A 25,687-nucleotide genomic window follows, 5' to 3' on the forward strand; every position below is an offset into this window, starting at 1 on the left:
AGTGTTTAACCCATTGTGGTTGTTCAGCTCTTTCATAGAGTTCTCCTCCGCACCCCACGCCCAGCTCTATTTCCATTACCATGTAAATGCTTTCCTTATTGTTATATCCATTGAAAAAGAAAATTCAATGTTCCATTTTACAAAAATTACTTCTTAAAACCGTGCCATGTTTTGTAGTAGGTGCATAAGGAGAATGGCTCCTGGATTAACTTCTATTCATGCAGATATCTGCAGATTAGTTTAAAAATAAGATGACTTCTTATTTAGAGGAACCTGTTCAGTCATTACTTTCACACCATCAAATTGCTAAATAGTTTTTATGCACACAAAAGTATATCAAATATTAGATCAGATTGAGGTTACTTGTTTCTCAACTGGTTTGGTGGACAATGTTCTGCCCTGTTTATAAATGAACTTAGACCGCCAGATCTTCTGCAAGGCTAGGAGGTGGGTGATGGGCAGTAGTGGTGGTGATGGTAGAGGATGAGCTGTGTTGGAATTAGAAAGGAAGGTGATAGGAAATGCTATTGTAGGCTAACCTTCCTGACTGCACCTTCATCAACACCATGACTTTGCTGGTGCCAGCTCTTTATTGAAGTACTATTTTGCCATGAAACACATTGCAGTTCAGTTTGAGTCATCAAGTGTGATAGTTGTTAACAAGGAAATAAGCAGGCAACTTTTTCTTTCTCTCCTCACTTGGTTAGAGTCGTTACAGCAGAGGCATCAATGCTATTTGCAATCCACAAGGTCAATTCAGACCCTTTCTGTTCTGCTCAGAGAATCTTGGATTCTATAAGTATTGGTCAATTTTAAAATTACATATGAAATTTACAGTTAACTATAAATGTGTACACAAAGTATTACAGTAATAAAGAAGTGATACATTGCAATAAATTTTCAGATTTGTGACAAAAAAATTAACTACAGAAATGATTCCACATTCAATGAGCCAAGGGAAAATTAATTGCAGAAAATAGAAGCTGATAGTGTGTGAGATCAAATATCGGTGAATGAAGATTGACTGGGTAACCAGCTACTAACATCAGGCAAAATGGAATTTCTTCTTGTTGTCAAGCGGTAATGACTGGCCTTGACTTCAATGTTCAAAGTAACAATTTTTTACAATCTTTCAAAGTCTTTAACATGATGTATAACATGGAAATCTACAGTGGCTTTATAAGGCATTGCTGAGGCCTCACCTTGAGTATTGTGATAGTTTTGGGCCCCTCATCTTAGAAAAGATGTGCTAGCATTGGAGAGGGTTTAGAGGAAGATCACAAGGATAATTTCAGGAATGAAATGGTTATCATACAAGGAACGTTTGATGGCTCTAGGTCTGTACTCACTGGAATTCAGAAGAATGAGGGGGGAATCTCATTGAAACCTTTTGAATGTTGAAAGGCTTAGACAGAGTAGATGTGAAAAGGATGTTTCCTATGCTGGAGGGTCTAGGACAAGAGGGCAGAGCCTCAGGATAGAGGGGTGCCCTTTCAAAACAGAGATGCAGAGGAATTTCTTTAGCCAAAGGTTGATGAATTTGTGGAATTTGTTGCCACATGCAGCTGTGGAGGCCAGGTCATTGGGTGTATTTAAGGCAGAGATTGATAGGTTCTTGATCGGACATGGCATCAAAGGCAGTGGGGAGAAGATCGAGAACTGGGGCTGAGGAGGAGATAGGAAAAAAAAGACCAGCCATGATTGAGTGGCGGAGCAGATTCAATGGGCCAGATGGCCTAATGCTGCTCCTATGTCTTATGGTCTTATACAGCACATTACAGGCATTTTGGCCCACAATGTTGTGCTAACTGTGTAACCTACTCTAGAAATTGCCTAGAATTATCCTGCTGCATAACCTCCATTTTTCTAAGCTCCATGTACCTATCTAAGAGTCTGTTAAAAGACCCTATTTTATCCACCTCCACCACTGTCACCGGCAGTGCATTCCACGCACTCATCAGTCTCTGTATGAAAAACTTATACCGACATCCCCTCTGTACCTACTTCCAAGCACCTCAAAATTATGGCCCCTTGTGTTAACCATTTCAACCCTGGGAAAAAGCCTCTGACTATCCACACGATCAATGCCTCTCATCATCAGGTCACCTTTTCATCCTCTGTCGCTCCAAGGAGAAAAGGCAAAGTTCACTCAACTTATTCTCATAAGGTATGCTCTCCAATCCAGGCAACATCCTTGTCAATCTCCTTTGCATTCTCTCCATAGCATCCACATGCTTCCTGTAATGAGGTGACCAGAACTGAACACAGTACTCCATGTGGGGTCTGACCAATGTCTTATATAGCTGTAACATTACCTCACAGCTCTTGAACTCAGTCCTAGGGTTGATGAATGCCAACACACCATATGCCTTCTTAACATCACTGTCAACCTGTGCAGCAGCTTTGAGTGTCCTATGATGATCACTGACCTCAAGATCTCACTGATTCTTCACACTGCCAAGAGTCTTACCATTAATTACCAGTCTGTCTTCAAATTTTCCCTACCTAAATGTACCACTTCACACTTATCTGGGTTGAACTCCATCTGCCACTTTTCAGCCCAGTTTTGCATCCTTTCGATGTCACACTGTAACCTTTGACAGCCCTCCAGTCTATCCACAAAACCTCCAAACTTTATGTCATCAGCAGCCTTACTAACCCACCCTTCTACTTCTTCATCCAAGTCATTTATAAAAATCACAAAGAGGAGGGGTCCCAGAACAGATCCCTGCTGAACATCACTGGTCACCGACCTCCATGGAGAATGTGAACCACCTCCAACCACCCTTTGTCTTCTGTGGGCAAGCCAGTTCTGGACCCACAAAGCAAGGTCTCCTTGGATCACATGCCTCCTTACTTTCTGAATGAGCCTTGCATAGGGAACCTTATCAAATGCCTTACTGAAATCTATATTCACTACATCTACTGCTCTAACTTCATCAATGTGTTTTGTTACATCCTCAAAGAATTCAATCAGGCTCGTAAGGCACGACCTGCTCTTGACAAAGCCATGCTGACTAGCCTTAATCAGAGTATGTCTTTCCAAATGCTCATAAATCTTGCCTCTCAGGATCTTCTCCAACAACTCGCCCACCACTGAAGTAAGATTCACAGGTCTATAATTTCCTGGGTTATCTCTACTCCCTTTCTTGAAAATTTACAACCATCCAATCCTCAGGAACCTCTCCCACCCCATTGATAATGCAAAGATCATTGCCTGGGGCTCAGCAATCTCCTCCCTTACTTCCCACAGTAGCCTGGGGTACATCTCATCCAGTCCCAGTTACTTATCTAACTTAATGCTTTTCAAAAACTCCAACACGTCCTCTTTCCCAATGTCTATATGCTCAAGCATTTCATTCTGCTGTAAGGCATCCCCACAATTGCCAAGGTCCTTTCCCCCTATGAATACTGAAGTGAAGTATTCATTAACTACCTCCGCTACCTCCTCCGACTCCATATTTACACTATTGCACCTGATTGGTCCTATTCTCACATGGCTCATCCTCTTGCTCTTCATATTTGCCTTGGGGTTTTCTTTAATCCTTCTTGCCAAGGCCTTCTCATGGCCCCATCTATCTCTCCTAATTTCATTCTGAAGCTCCTTCCTAGCAACCTTGTAATTTTCTAGAGCTCTAACAGTACCTAGTTTCTTGAACCTTTTGTAAGCTTTTCTTATCTTCTTAACCAGATTTTCCATCCTACCATCATTTCCCTAAATGAAAACACCAGACTGCTAAATTTGCTGATAATAAAGACATGTGCAAAAGTTCATTAAAAAGAGGAATTAAGTGATCCACATAGGGATATGGATAAGTTAAGTGAATGGGTAAACATTTGGCATTTGGGATGTAAAGTACCAAATTGTGAAATGAACTATTTTGGCATGAAATATAAAACTGCTCATGATTTAAATGATGAAAGAGCATGAAATTCTGAGATACCAAGAAATTTGTGTGTCTGAGGTATGATTTGACAAATTTAATTAGGAAAGCTAATAGAGCAGGTAGATGTATTGATTATAAAAGTGAGGAGGTTAAGCTTCAGCTCTATAGAACCATGGGGACACAATATCTAGAGTACCACTGTATTTAAGAAAGGATAATTATGCAATTGGAAGTAATTCAGAAGTTTACTACATTGACTCCTGGAGCAGTTATCCTTATGGCAAAGTTTTAACTGTGTTTATATTTGTCAGTGTTTAGAAGAGTATAAGGAACATAAAATCCAGAGGGGTCTTGACGGGGTAGATGTGCAGGGGGATGTTTCCTCTTTTACAAGAATCTAGAAGGGCATTGTGTGATATGTTTTCTTTCAGCAGGTTGTGAGCTTTTACAACTCTCTTCCTCGCCACTAGAAGAAAATACATAAACGAGGCAATGAGAGTTTACTGCAGGTACAGTAGGTGAAAATGTGGAGTTGAGAATACAAACGTTAGTCAAGATCATATTAAATGGGAAGGAGACTTGAAGTGATGACTGAACATTTCTTACATTTGATTAACTGCACTACACTTCAGCTTTCGAAGCATGTTCATCTGTCAGAATGCTTTGGTTCACTTAATATTCAGTGTCAGCAGTATTGTGCTTGCTTATGAATGGGTCAGATATTCTCCTAATTGACCTTTTGTCTCCTTCCTCCAGACAAGCAGATGACAATCAATAAGAATAGGTAACAACACCTCTTCCAAGATCATCCTCAACACTGGTGTCCCACAAGGCCACTTAGCCCTCTGATTCTACTCCCTATACATTCCTAACAGTGCAGCCAGATTCTGCTTGAACTCTATGTACAAGCTTACAGATGACTGTAAGTGGGCTGGATCTCAAACAACAATGAGATGGAAAACAGATAGAGAGCCCAGTGGCATGGAGTGAAGACAACAACCTTTCCTTCAATGTCAGCAAAGGAGCTGGTCATTGTGCTAGCCTTGTGGATGCTGCGGTCAAAACAAAAGCACAACAACACTTCTACTTCCTCAGAAGGCTAAGGAAATTTGGAATATCTAGAATGACACTTACCAGTTTTTATAGATGCATTGTAGAAAGTATCCTATCTGGGTGCATCACAACTTGGTATGGCAACTACTCTGACAAGACCACAAGAAATCGTAAAGATTGTGAATGCAGCCCAATCCATTGTGCAAATTAGCCTCCCTTCCATTAACCTTGTCTACACCTGCTGCATCAGGAAAGCAGCAAACATAAAGAGCCCACCCACCTTGGACATTCTAATTTCTCTCCTCTCCTGTCATGTAACACATACAAAAGCCAGAAAGCTTGTAACACCAGACTCAAGAACTGCCTCTTTCCCACTATTATCAGACTCCTGAATGGACCTCTCGTAAGCCATAGATGAATTCTTGATCTCCTAATCTACCTCTTCATGGCCATTAAAGCTAATTTGTCTACTTGCACTGCACTTCTGTAGCTGAAACAAGATATTCTGCACTCTATTTTCTTATAACTATCATAATATACTTGTGTATGGCATGATCTGCATGGACGGTGCACAAAGTTTTTCATTGTATCTTTGTATGTGTGACAACAGTAAACCAATCATAAAATATTCTGTGTAAAAACATAAAACAAGCTCTGTGTAAGAGTTCCCACTTTGATAGGGATTTAATAAATCTACTTTCTCACATAAAAATATTAAATAACCAAAACAACTCCATTCAATTGACTTAAGCCCACAGCTCTAAGATAATTTGGTTGACATCCAATATGAGGAGCTTTGGCTGCTCTGTAAGCAGATGGCTTGGCAAAATTTTGGATACAAAGTGTGTTGCACTGCATGGAATGTTAGATAATGACTTACACAGTCTAAAATACTCTGGAGAATTTACTGCTCCTGCCAAATTATCTGCTGTCATGGATCTTTGCTGATGCCATGCAATGGAATTGTTGAAGTGAGAAGAATGTTTTGAAATAAGTTTTGGACAGTTTAGTGAGCAAAATGTGTTGCTATACTTCAGATCTCAAAGGTCTTTATCTGGGGAATCTTCAGCAGTATAATACACTCACTGCCTGCCTTTGCAATGCTCATCATAGAATGTATTTCCTCTTGAGTAATCTAATATTTCAGTTGAAGGCTGTATTAAGTATAAATTTGGCAGCTTTTTCTGTGAATGTTCAGCAAAGTGTAATGTTCATTAGATGTGGCTTTAAATAAGTTGAACTGCTGAACATTTAAGCGATTCAAAAAAAAGCATGTCATCATTTTGTGGCCTATATAAAATGTAAGTGAGTTCCAGCTACTGCTAAATGCAATAGGCTGATTCAGGAACAAGCAAGGTTTGCATTATGAAGACAGAGGTGTGTCCTGTGCTGTGTGGTATAAGAGTAAATGATTGGACTATTTCAGGTTTCCCACAACAAAATCAACTGGGAATACTCATTGCTCATATCTAAAGGGTGGTCTCTCATGCAAGATGTTGGGAGCATGATGTCAGCACGAGATGACCTACACTCTCCTGAAGTACCTGAAAAAATAGATAAAAATAACCAGGCAATCCGTTTGACTAAAATCCACAAATGCCTTCTGTATCCATTTGTCTATATGATGTTTCCAGTATTTTAATCCTTTTTTATAAAAAGTACTGAAAGAAAACTGTTGATAGTGTACATAATGAACTTTGTCATCACATCCTTCTTCATTTCAGATATGCATTAGTGAAGAAAACCTGAGCATTCTTTATAGCTCTCTGCATATTTTTATCCACAGATCTTCTAGGAAAATGTGGATTGATGCTCAAAAATCATACACAAACATCAACGGTAAACAACTAAATACATGAAACTGCAACAGGTATTACAGAGAGAAAAAGCCAGAAATACACTCTCAGGCCATTGAATTTTCATCAGAAACTGGTAAAAAGACATTGACCTTAAATGCTAACTACATGCCTGCTCCTTAACTTGCTGCTTCCATCATTTTGTTTTTTTCCTACTTTCTAGCATTTGCAGTATTTTTCTTTTAAATTGCAACAGGAGTAAGTAATGTGAATGCTAAGCTAGATTTAATGGCACTCTATACCTCAAAAATAGTTTCATTGGAGAGAGTTATGAGGGTCAAAATGTGTTAGTGACACACAGTGGGGGATAGAGGCCTAGTGCAGGCAAATCAGATTAGCATACATAGGAATCATTGTCAGCATGGTAGACTGATAGGGCCCATTTCTATGCCCTGTGATTCTATGAAAAATGCTAGTGATGCAACTTGATGACTGTTTAGTGAGGTAAACAAACATTTCCAATCAGCTGACCTTAAATTATGAAACTTGAAAGTAGATACAGTGAGAAATAAATGGAGTGGAACACCGTAAAAGGAAGAATATGAAAGGTAAATAAGGAAATGTAAAATGTTGTGATTTACAGTAATGAGGTTTTATAGATTTAATTTTCATTTCTCGGTTTCTGAAATCCAGCAGAATGTCAGGAATATAAATTATATCATTAATGGGGGTCCTTATGACATGAAACAAGAGCCCTAAATGATCATAGTGAGATTGAACTGTGATTAAAAGCAATTTGTTGATAGGAGCTGGTGGTGGACCTGAAGAGGGCTAAGGCACCGGTGACCCCTGTTTCCATCCAACGGGTCAGTGTGGACATGGTGGAGGATTACAAATTCCTGGGGATAAGAATTGACAATAAACTGGACTGGTCAAAGAACACTGAGGCTGTCTACAAGAAGGGTCAGAGCCATCTCTACTTCCTGGGGAGACTAAGGTCCTTTAACATCTGCCGGACGATGCTGAGGATGTTCTACGAGTCTGTGGTGGCCAGTGCTATCATGTTTGCTGTTGTGTGCTGGGGCAGCAGGCTGAGGGTAGCAGACACCAACAGAATCAACAAACTTATTCGTAAGGCCAGTGATGTTGTGGGGGTGGAACTGGACTCTCTGACGGTGGTGTCTGAAAAGAAGATGCTGTCCAAGTTGCATGTCATCTTGGACAATGACTCCCATCCACTCCATAATGTACTGGTTAGGCACAGGAGTACATTCAGCCAGAGACTCATTCCACCAAGATGCAACACTGAGCGTTATAGGAAGTCATTCCTGCCTGTGGCCATCAAACTTTACAATTCCTCCCTCAGAGTGTCAGACACCCTGAGCCAATAGGCTGGTCCTGGACTTATTTCCACTTGGCATAATTTACCTATTATTATTTAATTATTTATGGTTTTATATTGCTATATTGTCTACACTATTCTTGGTTGGTGCGATTGTAATGAAACCCAATTTCCCTCGGGATCAATAAAGTATGTCTGTCTGTCTGTCTCACACAGAAATTGACAGCAAGCTTCTGATTTTGCAAAGCTAGCCACAAATTGTCCTGCGATTTGCAATTCATCATCTGTCTCTAGTTATGTTTAGGACTTTTATGCAACAATAAAGGTTTGCAGAAAATGTCATGCAACTTCTGGGCCATATGCCAGACCTTGAACTAATTATGATTTTTCAAGTCTTTGGCTCAATAATTATTGCAATCTTGTCTAATTTTCGTAACTTAAATTCACTAAGATGAAACTGTATAGATTCGGTTTGGTATGATAGTTACTCCTCAATGTAACTCTGATTTTATGTAATCCTATATAATCTTATAGGTATTGTGTAAATAATACCTTTAGAAGTTGTATTTCTGATTTACTTTCCATTCATGCTTATCACAATGGATCCACGAATTTAAATCAAAGCTCCATCTCTGCTTGTTGCATTAATTATTTTTTTCTGAATCTTGTCAATAAATACTTTCAACATCCCACCCTTCCAGTTTTTTAGATATGTGAATTGAAGTTTTGTCTCATTGCCAAATTAAAACACTGTACTGTATATGTGCATTTAAGCAAACATCTTAACTGAGTTTCTTAATCCACACGAGGGTTTAGTAAGGTTCTCAGGTTTAGAGGCACCCATCTTTCATGTGAAAATTAATGTTTATTTTGCTGTTGGGTGTGGAGTTAGTAACATCTTTGACATCAAGAGATGAGTTAATATTTCAGTGCTCCCTTGAACAGTAAATTAATTACCAACTTAGCACATTCTGTATGTGCAGTGCCTCACTAAATTGCATGAAATCATTGACCGATCAGTTGGATTACTGAGTGTATTCATACAAAGAATTATCACTGGCAAACAGGAGTTTATCTATTTCAGTTAGAATCTGTTATTGCTCCCATACTGCACATTTGAAAATTACAGCATCCCTATTAGGAACTGACATAGAGCTTTTACTGATTACAGGAATCCATCAGTACTTTTGAATCTCTATCACTGAATTTCATGAGTTGTTCTCTTTGGAAAGTTATGTGCAGTTTGTTGTAGTAGGCTACTTTTACCCTGGGGGTAAGCTATTTCCAGAAACTAATTCAGCATCTGGAGCTCAGGCATGCAAACATAGAGAAAAACCTATAAATCCATTAATGAGGGCACCATAAAGTTTGCCTATTGAGTGACTTCAACATGTAAAATTGCTGTTATTCATGCAAATCCTATTCCAAGACAGTACTACAAAAGAGGGATAAGTATAATCCTCATCATTGAATGGTAACTGCATACGATTCACTGCAGTATCAATCTTGCAACGTAAGGGACTAATTTAACATCAATGATTAATGATTTGAATACCATTTTGAATGGATTAAGTTATATTGGACAAGGGATACTGCAACCTTTAGCACAGCATGGGAGCCAATGAACCAGATAGTGAACTATTGTGATAATATTCCACAAAAGAAGACACAGTGCAAAATAAGTAGAGGTAGGTGTGAAGGATTTGTGCACCATTTATTAGTGAATTGTTCTGGGATTTTATTCATTACAACATTGTCATCATTTGGTGTTCACATTGATATCTGGGACACAAAAAAACAGTTGCTAAAAAACTATCTTATGGAATTCTACTTCTCTAACTCAATTTTTCAGATGCACTCAGTGACTAGACTTGCTGAATAGTCTATAAAATTGCTTCTTGAAAGTCATTCCTCCAGTCTCACCAAGTGACAAACTAACCTCCATGTCAAAACTTACACACTGTTGATAATATACGTTAGCTTCAGCTTGTTTGTTTTCTTTTATCTTCCTCAATACAACTGCCTCACTTTTTCTTTGGTGCTTTTTCCTTTTGTGTTTTTTCCTTTTCAATTTGCTCCTCTTCCTCAGGTATGAAAACACTTACTGTAAAATCGCCTGTCTCAGTGCCATATTTGTTTTTCACAAGGATGCTATATTTGCCAGAGTCTGTGGTCCTGACATCGGTGATGACGAAGGAAGCAAATTTTCCAGATTCAAACTTCAGTATCAGATGAGCATCTCCCAACAGTTCCCTTTCATTCTTCAACCAGGAAACCGAAGGAACTGGTTCTCCCCAGACATTACAAGTAAGGTTAAGTGACTGAAAAGATATTAAGAATGGTAATACACAATGATTTTCTCAACAAATGTCAAAAGAGTTATTATAAAATAAAATGTATTTATTTAAAATTAAAGATACCTTTCTATTAGTCTGTGGACATGTACATTTAAATTGTAGTCGTAAATAGTTATTTTGCTAATCATTAGAAAACTAGAGGTCCAATATCTGTTATGATAAGTTTGATAAATTATTAATACATGCACAGTGTAATATTTATTTAAATATAAAATGCTTGTACCAGACATGCCACCTGGAAGTATGAGAGCATTTACCTTTCCTTCTTGAATTGTGACAACGTCAGGCAAACCTCCGATAACTCGAGCACGATCTAACAGAAAAAAATTCAACATTACTTGTGGAATTACATGTCGAAATACAAAGCTGATACTGAAATTTTGGTTGTAACAGTAACTAGTTGGGCCAGGAATAGATTGTTCCCAGGTGGGAATTTGGTGTTGCCTCTGTATGGCACATTGAAACTTAAGATGGTAAATTAATCACAAGGCTTTCTCCCATCCCTAACTGGGTATTTCAGGAAGAAATTTAGAAATGCAGACAAGTAATTGAAGTAGCTTTAGTGAGTGCTGGAAGAAGTTCAGGGCAGTGAATAGCTGCCCTCAGACCTATAACTCAATGTCCAGCAAAATCAGTGGTGGTTTGAGAAAAATAAATAATCCTAAATTCTCACATATGATGTATCCTTTTAAACACATCTATGCTAATTATCAGTAAATCATTTATTTACACTGTTATTTACATATATATTCATAAAATATCTGAAAATATAATACTTACTTTTCTCAGCAATTGCAGCTTGTCTGTGTTTAGAAAGTTTAAGAAAAGAAAGAAATTAAGAGAAAATTAGCAATTACATGTGAATTCTGAGCACTGAAATAGAGTCATAGAGGCATGGAACACTACAGCACAGAAACAGGCCTTTCAGCCCATCTAGTCCATGCCAAGCTATTAATCTGCCTAGTCCCATCATTGCACCATGATCATATCTTTCCATACAACTTACATCCACTATCCAAAGTTCTCTTAAACGTTGAAATTGAACCCATATCACCACTTCAGCAGACAGCTCGTTGCACACTTTCAACATCGTCTGAGTGAAGAAGTTTCCCCTTGTGTTCCCCTTAAACTTTGCATATTTCACCTTAACCTATGACCTCTTCTAGTCTCACCAACCTCAGTGGGGGGGAAAAAAACCTACTTGCAATTACCCTATCTATACACCTCATAATTTTGTTTACCTCTATCAAATCTCACCTAATTCTTCTACACTCCAGGGAATAAAGTTCTAACCTATTCAACCTTTCCCTGTAACTTAGGTCCTCAAGTCCTGTCAACACAAAATTTTCTCTGCCTTCTTTCATCTTTCCTGCAGGTAGGTAACCAAAACTGTACACAATATGCCAAATCAGTCCTCACCAACATCTAATACAATTTCAACATAACATCTCAACTCCCGAACTCGGTACATGGGTTTATGAAGGCCAATGTGCCAAAAGCTTTCTTTATGACCCTATCTACTTGTGACACCACTTTCAAGGAATAATGGATCTGTATTCCCAGATCCCTCTGTTCTACAGCAACCTGTCCCAATCCATACTTACCATATCTTTTCTGATACCATCAAAATTGGCCTTTTTTCAATTTAGGATCTCAACCTGTGGACCCAACCTGTCCTTCTCCATGATCAACTGCAGACCTACTAACTATGCCTTGTACCTTTGTATATTTTTATCCAAGTATTTGACATAGATGGTGAACAACAAGAGACCCAGTGCCACCCTCTGAGGCACAGGCCTCCAGTCAGGGAAACAGCCTTCCGCCTTCAACCTCTGCTTCCTCCCTCAATTCAATTTTGGATCCAATTAGCTAGCTCTCCCTGAATTCCATGCAATGTAATGTTTTTCCTGTGGCACAATGTAGTTTCCTGGGAGAATTTAAAACTAGAACAAAGACACATGGACAGTTTGGGGAAAAAAATTAGTCCAGAGGTTTCCACTAAGTATGATTTATACTATTTGGGATGTATCTCTTGCCTGAATTGTTTACGGTGCATTGTAAATGGATTTTCGCATCAGTAAATTGTAATAGCTCTAAGAAAGTAAAACATTGATTTAATTATAATCAGCTCAAATAATTGTAATTTGTTAGCAAATATTATATGTACATTTGTTGATTTGAAAATGTAAACATTATTAGTCACAAGATAATCTACCCTTCATTAATCACAAGGAGTAAATAACATCAGCACATCAATTACCCCCCGCTCCCTTGGCTCTTTCTAACAACTTCCTATTTTACAGAGCACCGGTAATGAAGTAAGCAATTTTCTAAGGAACTTTTACTCTTTTGATAAGAAAACCATTCTGCATCTTTTGAGAATTTAAAAGAAGCAGGGCATTTGGGGTATTCTGCATGCCACTATTCCCAAGGAGATGTAGAATTGTGCATAATTAGGCACTTGGCAAGGGCCAATATAAAAGTAAGCTTTAAGCAGAGTGGCCTTTGTGGGAGCGGACTAGTGTTAGACAAGGGATGTCACGCCTTAGCTTACATAGAGGCTTCAGCAAGGGGAGGGGAAGGCTGTAGGTAGATTTCTTCATTTAATTTTTCTTTCTTTCTTTCTGCACAGGTAGAGCAATGGAGATGCCAGACATGATAGTGGAATGCTCCCCTTGTGGGAGCAATGTCCCTGATGTTTACATCTGCAAGAGGTGCATCGAGATGCAGTTTCTTTCAGATTGTGCTAAAGATTTGCTGGATCTACTTGAACTGTGGATCACTCAGGAGACTGAGAGGCAGATCAACAGGACATACAGGGATGCAGTTACATCCAAAGTCCAGGACACAGGTGACTGGTTAACTGTCAGGAGGGAGAAAGGGGAGAAGGAATCAGTGCAGAGTACCCTGTGGCTGTTCCCCTCAACAACATTCTAGCCATTAGTGAGACTTGGCTGCTAGAGGTTTAGCACTGGCAGCTCAATTTTCCAGGATTCCATTGTTTCAGACATGGTAAAGTGGGAGGGGTTTAAGCGGGAGGAGCCAAAGCGGGAGGGATGGCATTACTAGAACCATAGAACATTACAGCACAGAAACAGGCCTTTTGGCCCTTCTTGGCTGTGCCGAAACATTTTTCTGCCTAGTCCCACTGACCTGCACCTGGGCCATATTCCTCCATACACCTCTCATCCATGTACCTGTCCAAGTTTTTCTTAAATGTTAAAAGTGATCCCACATTTACCACTTCATCTGGCAGCTCATTCCACACACCCACCACTTTCTGTGTGAAGAAGCCCCCCCCCCCCAATGTTCCCTTTAAACTTTTCCCCCGTCACTTTTAACCCATGTCCTCTGTTTTTTTTTCTCCCCTAGCCTCAGTGGAAAAAGCCTGCTTGCATTCACTCTCTCTATACCCATCATAATTTTATACGCCTCTATCAAATTACCCCTCATTCTTCTACGCTCCAGGGAATAAAGTCCTAACCTATTCAACCTTTCTCTGTAACTCAGTTTCTCAAGTCCCGGCAACATCCTTGTAAACCCTCTCTGCACTCTTTCAACCTTATTAATATCCTTAGTCATGGAAAATTTTATGAAAGTGCTTAGACAGGACAAACTGGAGAGTTCATCTACTCAGCTTCCATGGGTGGAAATGAGGAATAAGAAAGGGATGACCATGTTAATTGGATTATATTATAGACCTCCCAATAGTCCACAGAATTTAGAGGAACAGATTTAAAGAGAGATAGTAGACTGTTGCAAGAAATATAAGGTTGTGATAGCAGGTGATGTTAACTTTTCACAGATCAACCGGGTCTCCTAGACTGTTAAAGGGCTGGGTGAAATAGAGCTTGTCAAATATGTTCAGGGAAGTTTTCTTAATCAGTACATAAAGGTCCCAACTAGAGAGTGTGATATAAAACCTATCAGGGAATGAGACAGGGCAGGAGACTGAAGTTTGTGTAGGGGAACACTATAGATCTAAAGATCTATAGTGCCCTACGTATGTAGAATGTAGTGCCAGAGGAAGTGATTGATTCAAGTACAACACCACCTTTCAAAAAACAGTTGGACCAGTACACCTTTCAGAATGTTATGGGCTAAATGAAAATGGGACTAGCTTGGATGGAAATCTTGATTGGCATGGATCATTATATCTAAAGGACCTGTTTCCATGCTGAATGATTTTATGATTCTATAATATCTTTATGTGATGTGATATCTTGAAGGCACATTCACTGAATAGGACAGGCAAGGTAGACTACTAGTCTTTTTTTGATGTTTTGTAAGTGTGTTAGCATAAGTAGATCATACAAAAGGATGAGTACAGTAGTGGTACAGCATTTAGATTATCAGACTTGTAATCTAGAAAACCAAATTCAAATCTCACCAAAGCATCAATGCAATTTTTCTTAGAGATGATAATAACCAAACTAGGGACTTCTGGAAAACCAAGCTGGTTCACTAATAAGTAAACCTGTCATCCATACCTAGTTTGGCCCATTTCCAAAGTATTATTAAATTAAATAGTAGAAATTTAAACATGTTGCTACTTTGATCATTATCAAACCACTCCGGTACAAAGAGGTATCCCAAGTACATAGAGCATGGAAACAGACCTTTCGGCCCAATTTGTTCATGCTGACCAAAATACCTATATAGGTATTAAAAGTGCAAAACATCAGGCGGGGCCAGAATAGAATAAACTGCTAACACTGCAAAATGTAATAAATTGGAGATTTAGCACAGAACACTGAATCATTATGAAGTCTAGTTATTATTTTTCCAAATTCCATTTGAATCAAATGCACCCCTTTGCACTCCCATCCTCTACCTCTCTTTGTAGGCTTGTTTCACAGGAAATTAAGTTTACTTAAAATTGGAATGTTATGATTAGCTTCCAAAGGCTCTTGTTTCTTCTTAATTATAAATTCTTTCTATTTTAAAAATATTAGAGAAAAGTCATTTGGGCTTAACTGACTTTATCCATCCAGCCAGATTTATAAAATTACAGCCAATGCTTCTGCAATTTCTATCCACCTTAACTCATTGAGTGGTAATTTTTTGAAGTATATAACCATATAACAATTACAGCACGAAAACAGGTCATCTTGGCCCTTCTAGTCCGTGCCGAATGCTTACTCTCACCTAGTCCCACTGGCCCGCACTCAGCCCATAACCCTCCATTCCTTTCCTGTCCATATACCTATCCAATTTTTTTAAAATGACAATATCAAACCTGCCTCTACCACTTCTACTGGAAGCTCGTTCCACACAGCTACCACTCTCTGAGTAAAGAAGTTCCTCCTTGTGTTACCCCTAAACTTTTGCCCCTTAACTTTTAACTCATGTCCTCTTGTTTGAATCTCCCCTACTCACAATGGAAAAAGCCTATCAACGTCAACTCTATCTATCCCCCTCATAATTTTAAATACCTCTATCAAGTCCCCCCCTCAACCTTCTATGCTCCAAAGAATAAAGACCTAACTTGTTCAACCTTTCTCTGTAACTTAGGTGCTGAAACCCAGGTAACATTCTAGTAAATCTCCTCTGTACTCTCTCTATTTTGTTGACATCTTTCCTATCATTTGGTGAAAGATGTCACCAATACTCAAAATTTGGCCTCACCAATGCCTTGTACAATTTTAACATTACATCCCAACTTCTATACTCAATGCTCTAATTTATAAAGGCCAGCATACCAAAAACTTTCTTCACCACCCTATCCACATGAGATTCCACCTTCAGGGAACTATGCACCATTATTCCTAGATCACTCTGTTCTACTGCATTCCACAATGCCCTAACATTTACTATGTATGTCCTATTTTGATTAGTCCTACCAAAATTTAGCACCTCACACTTATCAGCATTAAACTCCATCTGCCATCTTTCAGCCCACTCTTCTAACTGGCCTAAATCTCTCTGCAAGCTTTGAAAATCTACTTCATTATCCACAATGCCACCTATCTTAGTATCATCTGCATACTTACTAATCCAATTTACCACCCCATCATCCAGATCATTAATGTATATGACAAACAACATTGGACCCAGTACAGATCCCTGAGGTAAACCGCTTGTCAGCAGCCTCCAACCTGACAAACAGTTATCTACTCTGGCATCTCCCATCCAGCCATTGTTGAATCCATTTTACTACTTCAATATTAATACCTAACAATTGAACCTTTCTAATGTGGAACCTTGTCAAAGGCCTTACTGAAGTCCATATAGACAACATCCACTGCTTTATCCTCATCAAATTTCCTAGTAACCTCTTCAAAAACTTCAATAAGATTTGTCAAACATGACCTTCCATGCACAAATCCATGTTGACTGTTCCTAATCAGACCCTGTCTATCCAGATAATTATATATACCATCTCTAAGAATACTTTCCATTAATTTACCCACCACTGACGTCAAACTTACAGGCCGACAATTGCTAGGTCTACTCTTAGAACCCTTTTTAAACAATGGAACCACATGAGCAATATGCCAATCCTCCGGCACCATCCCTGTTTCTAATGGCATTTGAAATATTTCTGTCAGAGCCCCTGCTATTTCTACACTAACTTCCCTCAAGGTCTTAGGGAATATCCTGTCAGGACCCAGAGACTTATCCACTTTTATATTCCTTAAAAGCGCCAGTACTTCCTCTTCTTTAATCATCATAGTTTCCATAACTACCCTACTTGTTTCCCTTACCTTACACAATTCAATCTCCTTCTCCTCAGTGAATACTGAAGAAAATAAATTGTTCAAAATCTCCCCCATCTCTTTCGGCTCCACACATAGCTGTCCACTCTAATTCTCTAAGGGACCAATTTTTTCCCTCACTATTCTTTTGCTATTAATATAACTGTAGAAACCCTTTGGATTTATTTTCACCTTACTTGCCAAAGCATCCTCATATCTTTTTTTAGCTCTTCTAATTTCTTTCTTAAGATTCTTTTTACATTCTTTATATTCCTCGAGCACCTCATTTACTCAATGCTGCCTATATTTATTGTAGATCTCTCTCTTTTTCCTAACCAAGTTTCCAATATCCCTTGGCTCTCTCAAACTTTTAACCTTTCCTTTCAACCTAACAGGAACATAAGGATTCTGTACCCTCAAAATTTCACCTTTAAATGACCTCCATTTCTCTATTACATCCTTCCCATAAAACAAATTGTCCCAATCCACTCCTTCTAAATCCTTTCGCATCTCCTCAAAGTTAGCCTTTCTCCAATCAAAAATCTCAACCCTGGGCCCAGTCCTATCCTTCTCCATAATTATATTGAAACTAATGGTATTGTGATCACTGGACCTGAAGTGCTCCCCAACACATACCTCCGTCACCTGACCTATCTCATTCCCTAACAGGAGATCCAACACTGCCCCTTCTCCAGTTGGTACCTCTATGTATTGCTGCAAAAGAATTATCCTGCACATATTTTACAAACTCCAAACCATCCAGCCCTTTTACCGAATGGGCTTCCCAGTCTATGTGTGGAAAATTAAAATCGCCCACAATCACAACCTTGTGCTTACTACAAATATCTGCTATCTCCTTACAAATTTGCTCCTCCAATTCTCGCTCCCCATTAGGTGGTCTATAATACACCCCTGTAAGTATCACTACACCTTTCCTATTCCTAAATTCCACCCAAATAGTCTCCCTAGATGAGCCCTCTAATCTATCCTGCCAAAGCACTGCTGTAATATTTTCTCGGACAAGCAATGCAACACCTCCCCCTCTTGCCCCTCTGATTCTTTCACACCTGAAGCAATGAAATCCAGGCATATTTAGTTGCCAATCACACCCATCCTGCAACCACGTTTCACTAATAGCTACAACATCATATTTCCAGGTATCAATCCATGCTCTAAGCTCATCCACCTTTCTTACAATGCTCCTAGCATTAAAACAGATGCATTTAAGAAATTCTCCACCTCTTACTCTCTGTTTATCCCTAACGGTGCATACAACTTTATTATCTTTTTCTTCCTTCTCCCCTACATCTTCGGTCTGAGCGGTCCCCTTCTCTATCACCTGCCTATCCTCCCTCACACACTGTCTGCTGGCTTTCTCTATTTGTGAACTAACCTCCTCTCTCCTAATCTCTTCAATTTGATTCCCAGCCCCCAACCATTCTAGTTTAAAGTCTCCCCAGTAGCCTTAGCAAATCTCCCCGCCGGGATATTGGTTCCCCTAGGATTCAAGTGCAACCCGTCCTTTTTGTACAGGTTACACCTGCCCCAAAAGAGGTCCCAATGATCCAGAAACCTGAATCCCTGCCCTCTGCTCCAATCCCTCAGCCACTCATTTATCCTCCACCTCATTCTATTCCTATTCTCACTGTCATGTGGCACAGGCAGTAATCCTGAGATTACTACCTTTGTAGCCCTTCTTCTCAACTCCTTTCCTAACTCCCTATATTCTCCTTTCAGGACCTCTTCCCTTTTCCTACCTATGTCATTGGTACCTATATGTACCACGACCTCTGGCTCCTCACCCTCCAACAGTACCGGTTTCAATTTGATAAAAATTGTGCAAATTGTAAAACAGCCAGTGAGTTTTCTTTCCATTTCGAGTAAAACAGTGAATTGAGTGGAGTTCTCTAAATAGTGGCTTATTTGATTGGAATTTAAAGGAATAGGAACTTAAAGTGATTTTGAAAAAGGAACTTTTAAGATGCTGGAAATCTGAAATAAGTAGAAATATTATACATGTTTGGCTTCATGTAGAGGATCACAGTAGTGTAATGGTTAGTGCAATGCTCTCCAGTGCAAATCGAGGTTCAATTCTCTCCACAGTCTGTAAGGAGTTTGCATGTGACCACACAGGTTTCTTCTAGGTGTTCTGGTTTCCTCCCACATTTCTAAGATGGTTGGGGTTAATAAGTTGTGGGCATGCTGTATTGGTGCCAGAAGCATGGCTAAACTTGTGGGCTGCTTAGCACAATCTTCGCTGATTTGATTTGAAGCAAACAATGCACTTCATTGTATGCTCCGATGTATGTGACAAATAAAGCTAATTGATGGTCAAGTATAAGGATGCTATTTGTCAAATTAGATTGGGAGAGATGGGGGGGGGGGGAGAGAATGATTGAGGATCAAGAACGATTGAGAAAGGATAAAGGAGGTGAAGATGGACAGAATGTGCAAGGGTGAGGAAAGCAATGGAATGGGAAGAAAAAAGAAATAGTGGCAAACTCTTTTAGTGAGGTAAAGGGAATTCCTAAAGCAGGTTTTATTGAGAAATTTCTCATGTCTTAATTGAGGTGGAGCACCACAGAAGTTTAAAAGACTTCAGTAAAATACACTTGCATATTCTGTTTTTATCACGTAAGATGTCATGATTCCATGTCTAAGACCTTGAATAGATAGAGATTGAATGAAGATTATTGTGATACACTGATTTGATGGAAAGATTTAACACTTCCCAAAAATACTTACTGAAAGTTTTCTAATTTCACATTTGAAAGGAGGATAAAAATTGCAACATAGCCAACATAGCAATACATAGGATTACTACTAATGTTATTTACAAACAGTGAAAATTGTTGCATCCCCACATACAGACATAATAGATACTGAAGTAAAATTTAAAAGGAAAATGTATCAGATTAATGTTGTAGCCTCTTTATTAAAATAGGACAGATGTGTAGTCAAACCCCATGTGCATTTTCACCTCAAGGAAAAAAGTGTATAAGAATGACTTGCATTCATCTGTTTTAAAGTCCTCTAGAAATCCCCGCAATATGCATTCAGTATAGCAAATCAATTAATTTTCCAAGCATTGTCACTGTTGTATTGATGAAAATGTGGTAAGTGACTTGCATGCTGTGACAAGCAGCAAAGTTATCTGCTCATAGATAATGTTTTTATGATCACAGATATAGAATAATAACACAGAAAATCACATATAACTGCTGTTTTACTAATGTTCAATTATGATTAAATACTAGCAAGGCATAACTACTTTCTTTTCCTTCAAAATAATGCAATGACATCTTTCAAACCTAACTTTAAAATTTCATCCACAATGTACCACCCTCCAGCAAGTGCACTGGAATATCTCCTTGGATTTCATTTTTCTAGAGCAAGACATACCCATGAGAGTGGTACCAATTAAAACTCAGCTGACAGTGAGAAAGTGCACATAAGGTGTGCACCTGCCATGCACTTAAAAAACAGGTAAATTGAAAAAACAGAGCAAGAAATCTGCAGCAGTGGATTTATATTCCAGCAAGGGTAGCTGAACAGAAAAAAAAAACATTAAAATGCACAAATGAAGCACTTAATAAAATTGCAGTACTTACTTCAGCCTCTGAAATTCTGCAAATGCTTCTTCAAATACTTTAAAAGAAACAGTGGTGGTACAATGAGTATCAATTAGTTCAACAGCTGCATGTACTGAAAACACTGCAACAAAATAAATCTGCAATTTCCTCCCAAGATTTAAGATCAGTAGATGCCAATGGAAACTGATAATTTTTCACATTCTGTTTATTCGAACAAGCTGCCAACCTGAGCAACAGGATGAAAATCTGTACCAGCTGTTTACATTGTTATTGCTACTGTTGTGGCATTTCAGTTATTGTTCTTCTCTCTCATGTTCTATTAAAAAAGAAATTCTGTCAAGTTCTGTAGCACTGCACAAAACATTATGAAATTCGAGGTTATAACTTCTTCCCCACTCTTAATGTGAAATGTAGAGTAAGTGGAAAAAAACAAATTGAATCTAAAGACACCTTTGTTAAATGAATACTCCTTTGAAGCTTTTTTTGTAATGCAGCTGGCTAGAGAGGTCTCAAAACAGGCTCTTTTCTTGGTCTGAGCTAAAGTATAGAGGGACCGAAATGAAGGAAAGAGCTTTAGTGTAATAAATTCCACAAAATGATAAAGGAAATTCATGTGTCTAATTTGTCAAATCCTGATTCTAAAGTCTTCATTCCATAAAATATGTTAATTGGTCTTGTATGTTCAGGAATTTGTAATGCATGGGACAATATGTGGTGTACAAAGGGTTCTACCTCCAACAAACCAAAACTGATTGAGAACTCCAGAGCTCTGCTGTGCTTGTTGGAATCAATTCCATATCCCCCAATAGAAATAATTAAAATATTTTAATATTATTACAAATAAAATATACTCTCATAAAAATGTCATTTATGCTGTCATTTAATACTTTATCCAGGATAAACTATACGTCATTAGTTTAACTAGTTGGTACATTCTGAGATTGGTGTTCCTGAAAGGTACCACCTAAATGACAATGTTTAAAAATTAATCATCACCCAGGAAACAATTTCAGAAATCATTGTTCAATGTCTATTATGTTCTTGTTGCTTCTTGACTCAAGGCATTTTTCTTTACTGTTCATAATCAGTAGATGAAATTCTAGTTTGTTTTCCACCTTAAAATTATGGATTGAGTAAATGCATTTATATGAAAAAACTGTTCATCTAGTTAGTTGTCATGTTACACTTTTTAATAGATTTTATTCTTAAAAGTCCTTTTAAGATATGATGGTAAATGACTTCACTGGGAGTAAAGGAGTTTTTTAACCTACTTTGGCACTCAATACACTACAGACTCCTGGCCAATTATAACAGGAACCAGAGGCTTCCTTAGAAAACTTTTTTCCTGTTAACGCTCAGTTCCATACCTACAGAGTAAGACTCTTCATCATATAGAATAACATGTTTACCTGGCAATATACCACAGTACATTTTCTTACCAAAACATTTTCTTTAGAAATTTTGCTAACATCGGAACAAATATAACTTTTATCAGCAAAACATGTCACAGAAAGGAAATATATGTAGTCTATCATGGAGTGTCTTGTTTTTACTCTACCTCAGATCTGATGAAACCTGGGATCATAATGATAAGATCCATTTCAAAAATCCCAGGGTCCAGGGTCAATTAAATAAAATAATCAGGATTGGTATGAGCTAGTGCCTGTTAAGTACAACCCTCACTTTCAAATATTATGTAAGTTGAGTAATTTGCTCAATTGTTCCAATCCATCTGAGAAGACCTCACTGGAATAATAGATGACACAGATGCCTGCCAACAATGTTAAAATAACAGCTAAGATATGGCCATAGGAAACGTTGCTCCAAATCTGCTCTGGTAAGGTCTCTCTTAAAGATTCTGGTGGTTGTCAGCAAGAAAATGGATCAGAAGCAGCAATTCATTACAATATCAAAACTAGTCTGCACAGAAGCTTTCAGCCACTCTTACCAGTTCCAGTTAATTCAACTGATTTTTTGTGACCTTCTTTCCCATCAAAGAGTTCCATTGTATATTTTCCCTGATCTTTCTCAGTGGGCTCATTAATCTGCAGCCAGATCTGCTCGCCCGTAACGCCACTCTTTACTCTTTCTGTGGATGCTAGTTTTGTATCCCTGCAGAGAGAAATTAAGCATTTTAAAAGCATTCTCAACTCTAGGTTACATATTTTATTCAGTTCCCCACTGATGTAGTGAAACCCCAGTTCAAAGAGCAGGCAATAAACTTAATACTTCTTGTGCTTAGCTGTTAAAAATTGAATACAAATGGAAAGTCTGAATGGCCACATACTGGCTGGATGCTGCAGTTAGCAAATTGGACATGGTCAGCCATCCAGTCTGTAAAGCTTACAACCTTCTGGTGCTAAATTTACTAAACGTGATTTCTTACTTGTGGTACCAGATGGTCTTCAAATCCTCCAGGTAGTAAGAAACAAAGGAGTACAGTCTGATACCATGGTCTGTACTCTGTATCTTCACATCAGTTGCAGTCAGAGCTACAAAGTTAACAAATAAACACTAAGTTTCTTTAACAATTAATGACAATCTGGAAAAGAGAGAAATCTGTACAGTGTTCTCAAAAAAGAACTCACCAGCCATACGACAAACTTCACTTATCACATCACTGAAAGCTGTAAAATTTAAGATTAAATGTAGGTATAATGATATGTCTGTAACAATTACCATAGATTACACAATTTCAGTCACACAGGGAATGATAAAGTAATAAATTTTGTTTCCCATGCTGGGTCTTGAAAATATCCCCACCCTTTACTAAGGTGCTGGTTACTGTTAAAATCTGGTTAATATAAGTAGCCAATTTTAGCAACTGCAATACAGGTTTGTTATGTAAGAGCTAATTACCCAAAACTGGCAATTCAAGTGTGGGGCAGGGCCTAAGGGTACCATTGACCAGAAGCCTGAAACTAAAAGGAAAATGCTGGAAACACTCAGGAGGTCAAGCCAAAAAAAGTTACACATAAAATGTTGGAGGAACTCAGTGAATTAGACAGCATCAGTGGAGGAAAATGGACAGCCAATGTTTCAGGTTGAGACCTTTCATCAGGACTAGAAAGAAGGGAAGAGAACTATTCTAAAAGGATGGAGGGGGTAGTGCAGCAAGAGCTGGCAGGTGATAGGTGAATCCATGTTAGATGGGGAAGATAGGCAAATGGGGAAGGGGGAGAATGGGAATGATATAAGACGCTGGGAGGTGATAGGTGGAAGTGACGTAGAGCTGAAGTTGCAAACTGACAGGAGAGGACAGTGGATCAAGGAATAAAGGAAATGTGTTGAGGAACTAGAGGGAAGAAGGTGTGGGTGATGGATAAATGGAGAGGATGAGGGAGGAGGAAGAGAAGATGCAATGGGGCCAATGGGATAAGTAAAACAAAAGAGGGGGAGGGGAAAACAGAGTGAAGTGGCTACTTAAAGTTAGAGAAGACAAAATTGATACTTTCAGGTTGGAGACCACTAAGCAGACATTGTGTGCCATTGCTCTTATCTGTATCTTGTCTCAACTTGGCAGTAGAAGAGACTGTGAACAGACATGTCAGTATGGGAATGGGAAGCTGAATTAAAATGGTTGGCCACCAGAAAATCCAGAGTGTTACAGTGGGCAGTAGCTTAATGGAAAGAAAGAGTTAACGTTTCCATTCCAAAAATTTCTGTCAGTTCTATGTCTAAGGCCTTTTATCAACGTGAATTCTGTTTAACTGAATTAATGTTTCTGGAATTTGCTGCTTTTAGGTACATGACCAATGGCTCAGTTAAAAAGTCAGGTTTTAAAGGAAGCAAAAAAAAAAGGGGAGGAAGTCAACAGGTAGACCAGCATCTGTGGGAAGAAAGGAATGGTCTATGTTTTGGACAAAACCCTGCACCAGTCCTATTACAGGATTTTGACCCAAAGCATTGGCAATTCCTTCCTTCCCACAGATGCTGCTCAATCCAATGACTTCCTCCAACAAATTAATCGTTGCTCCAGATTCCAGTATCTGCAGACTCTTGTATCGCCAGGTTTTAAAAAGACCTTAAGGCAAAAGAATAGGTTTAACAAAGGTATTCCAGTGCTAAAGAATTGGCACCTAAAAGTAAAGGTACCTTTGGAGAAGCAATTGAAGTTCCTAAAGAACCCAGAATTAAGGGACTGCAGATATATTTACAGTAAAGAGGTGGAGTGAGGTGATAGTTGCATTCTTCCACAGCTACAAAGGTACAGTCATGAGTTATGCAGAATTGAATTGGACTTGCACAGTTAAATACACAAAAAGCCTTTCTCTCATGAATTTCTCCATTGTGGTCCTAATAGAGGGGTTTGGGTAGTTTGTGAAAAGCGAGCAATAATAGGAGGAGTCTGCAGGATCACATGAAAGCTAAAGTCATGGAGAAATGTAGACCTTGAAGGTCATGTTTGAGTATTAAGAATAGTGGGCAAATAAGGGGAGTACTGTCTGCATATTTGGGAGGCTGAGGACACAGTTGGGCCAGGCTGTAATGATTCAAAGATTTGCAGGGTATCTCCTTTGAAGGTGGTCTGTGTTGTCATGTGGTTCAATGAGTTTCAGGCAGAAAATCCAAAAATCTAGGTTGCACTTCCTTAGGTTAATAATTATTCTAAAAGCTGTGGTCATATACTTCAGATTATACTCCATGAAGTGTGAGGTTTCTACCAGGTAATTCCTTAGCTAACGATCAGCCTGGATGCCATCTAGTTGGGAAGGGAGGCCTTAGAAGAAGGTTCCAAAATCAATACTGTTTGATCCTCATTCTGTTGATTGTCTACTCCACATTCATAAGAGGGAGAACCTGGGGTACAACCTGATTCCCAATGTTGCATGCATTTCATGTGATTGTAGTCTGAGGTGGGTGAGATTGGAGGGAAAGCACCCCTGGTACTGGGTTTCCCAGGTCAGCCATGAAAACTCTATAAAGCAAATTAACCTAGAGGTCACCTGTTTTATTAAAAT

The 25,687-nt window shown here is 38.7% G+C and overlaps 1 protein-coding gene across 4 annotated transcripts in view; it reads right to left on the bottom strand.

Annotated features, from left to right (window-relative positions):
* myom1b (myomesin 1b) overlaps positions 1-25,687 on the bottom strand; it is a 159,676-nt gene that overhangs the window by 19,253 nt on the left and 114,736 nt on the right. For 2 of the 4 annotated variants that reach the window (XM_073043756.1, XM_073043766.1), the window contains 7 exons: positions 23,315-23,353; positions 23,113-23,218; positions 22,675-22,838; positions 20,745-20,781; positions 11,216-11,238; positions 10,693-10,748; positions 10,184-10,399 (listed from right to left, as the gene is read on the bottom strand). In XM_073043756.1, the coding sequence (XP_072899857.1) occupies positions 10,184-10,399; positions 10,693-10,748; positions 11,216-11,238; positions 20,745-20,781; positions 22,675-22,838; positions 23,113-23,218; positions 23,315-23,353 (641 nt within the window). Of the gene's footprint in view, positions 1-9,761; positions 10,400-10,692; positions 10,749-11,215; positions 11,239-20,744; positions 20,782-22,674; positions 22,839-23,112; positions 23,219-23,314; positions 23,354-25,687 lie in introns of those variants that run through there. The other 2 variants (XM_073043748.1, XM_073043777.1) reach the window with 1 other exon arrangement.

The sequence above is a fragment of the Hemitrygon akajei genome, chromosome 1 (genome assembly GCF_048418815.1).
Source record: "Hemitrygon akajei chromosome 1, sHemAka1.3, whole genome shotgun sequence".
NCBI classification, from domain to species: Eukaryota; Metazoa; Chordata; class Chondrichthyes; order Myliobatiformes; family Dasyatidae; genus Hemitrygon; species Hemitrygon akajei.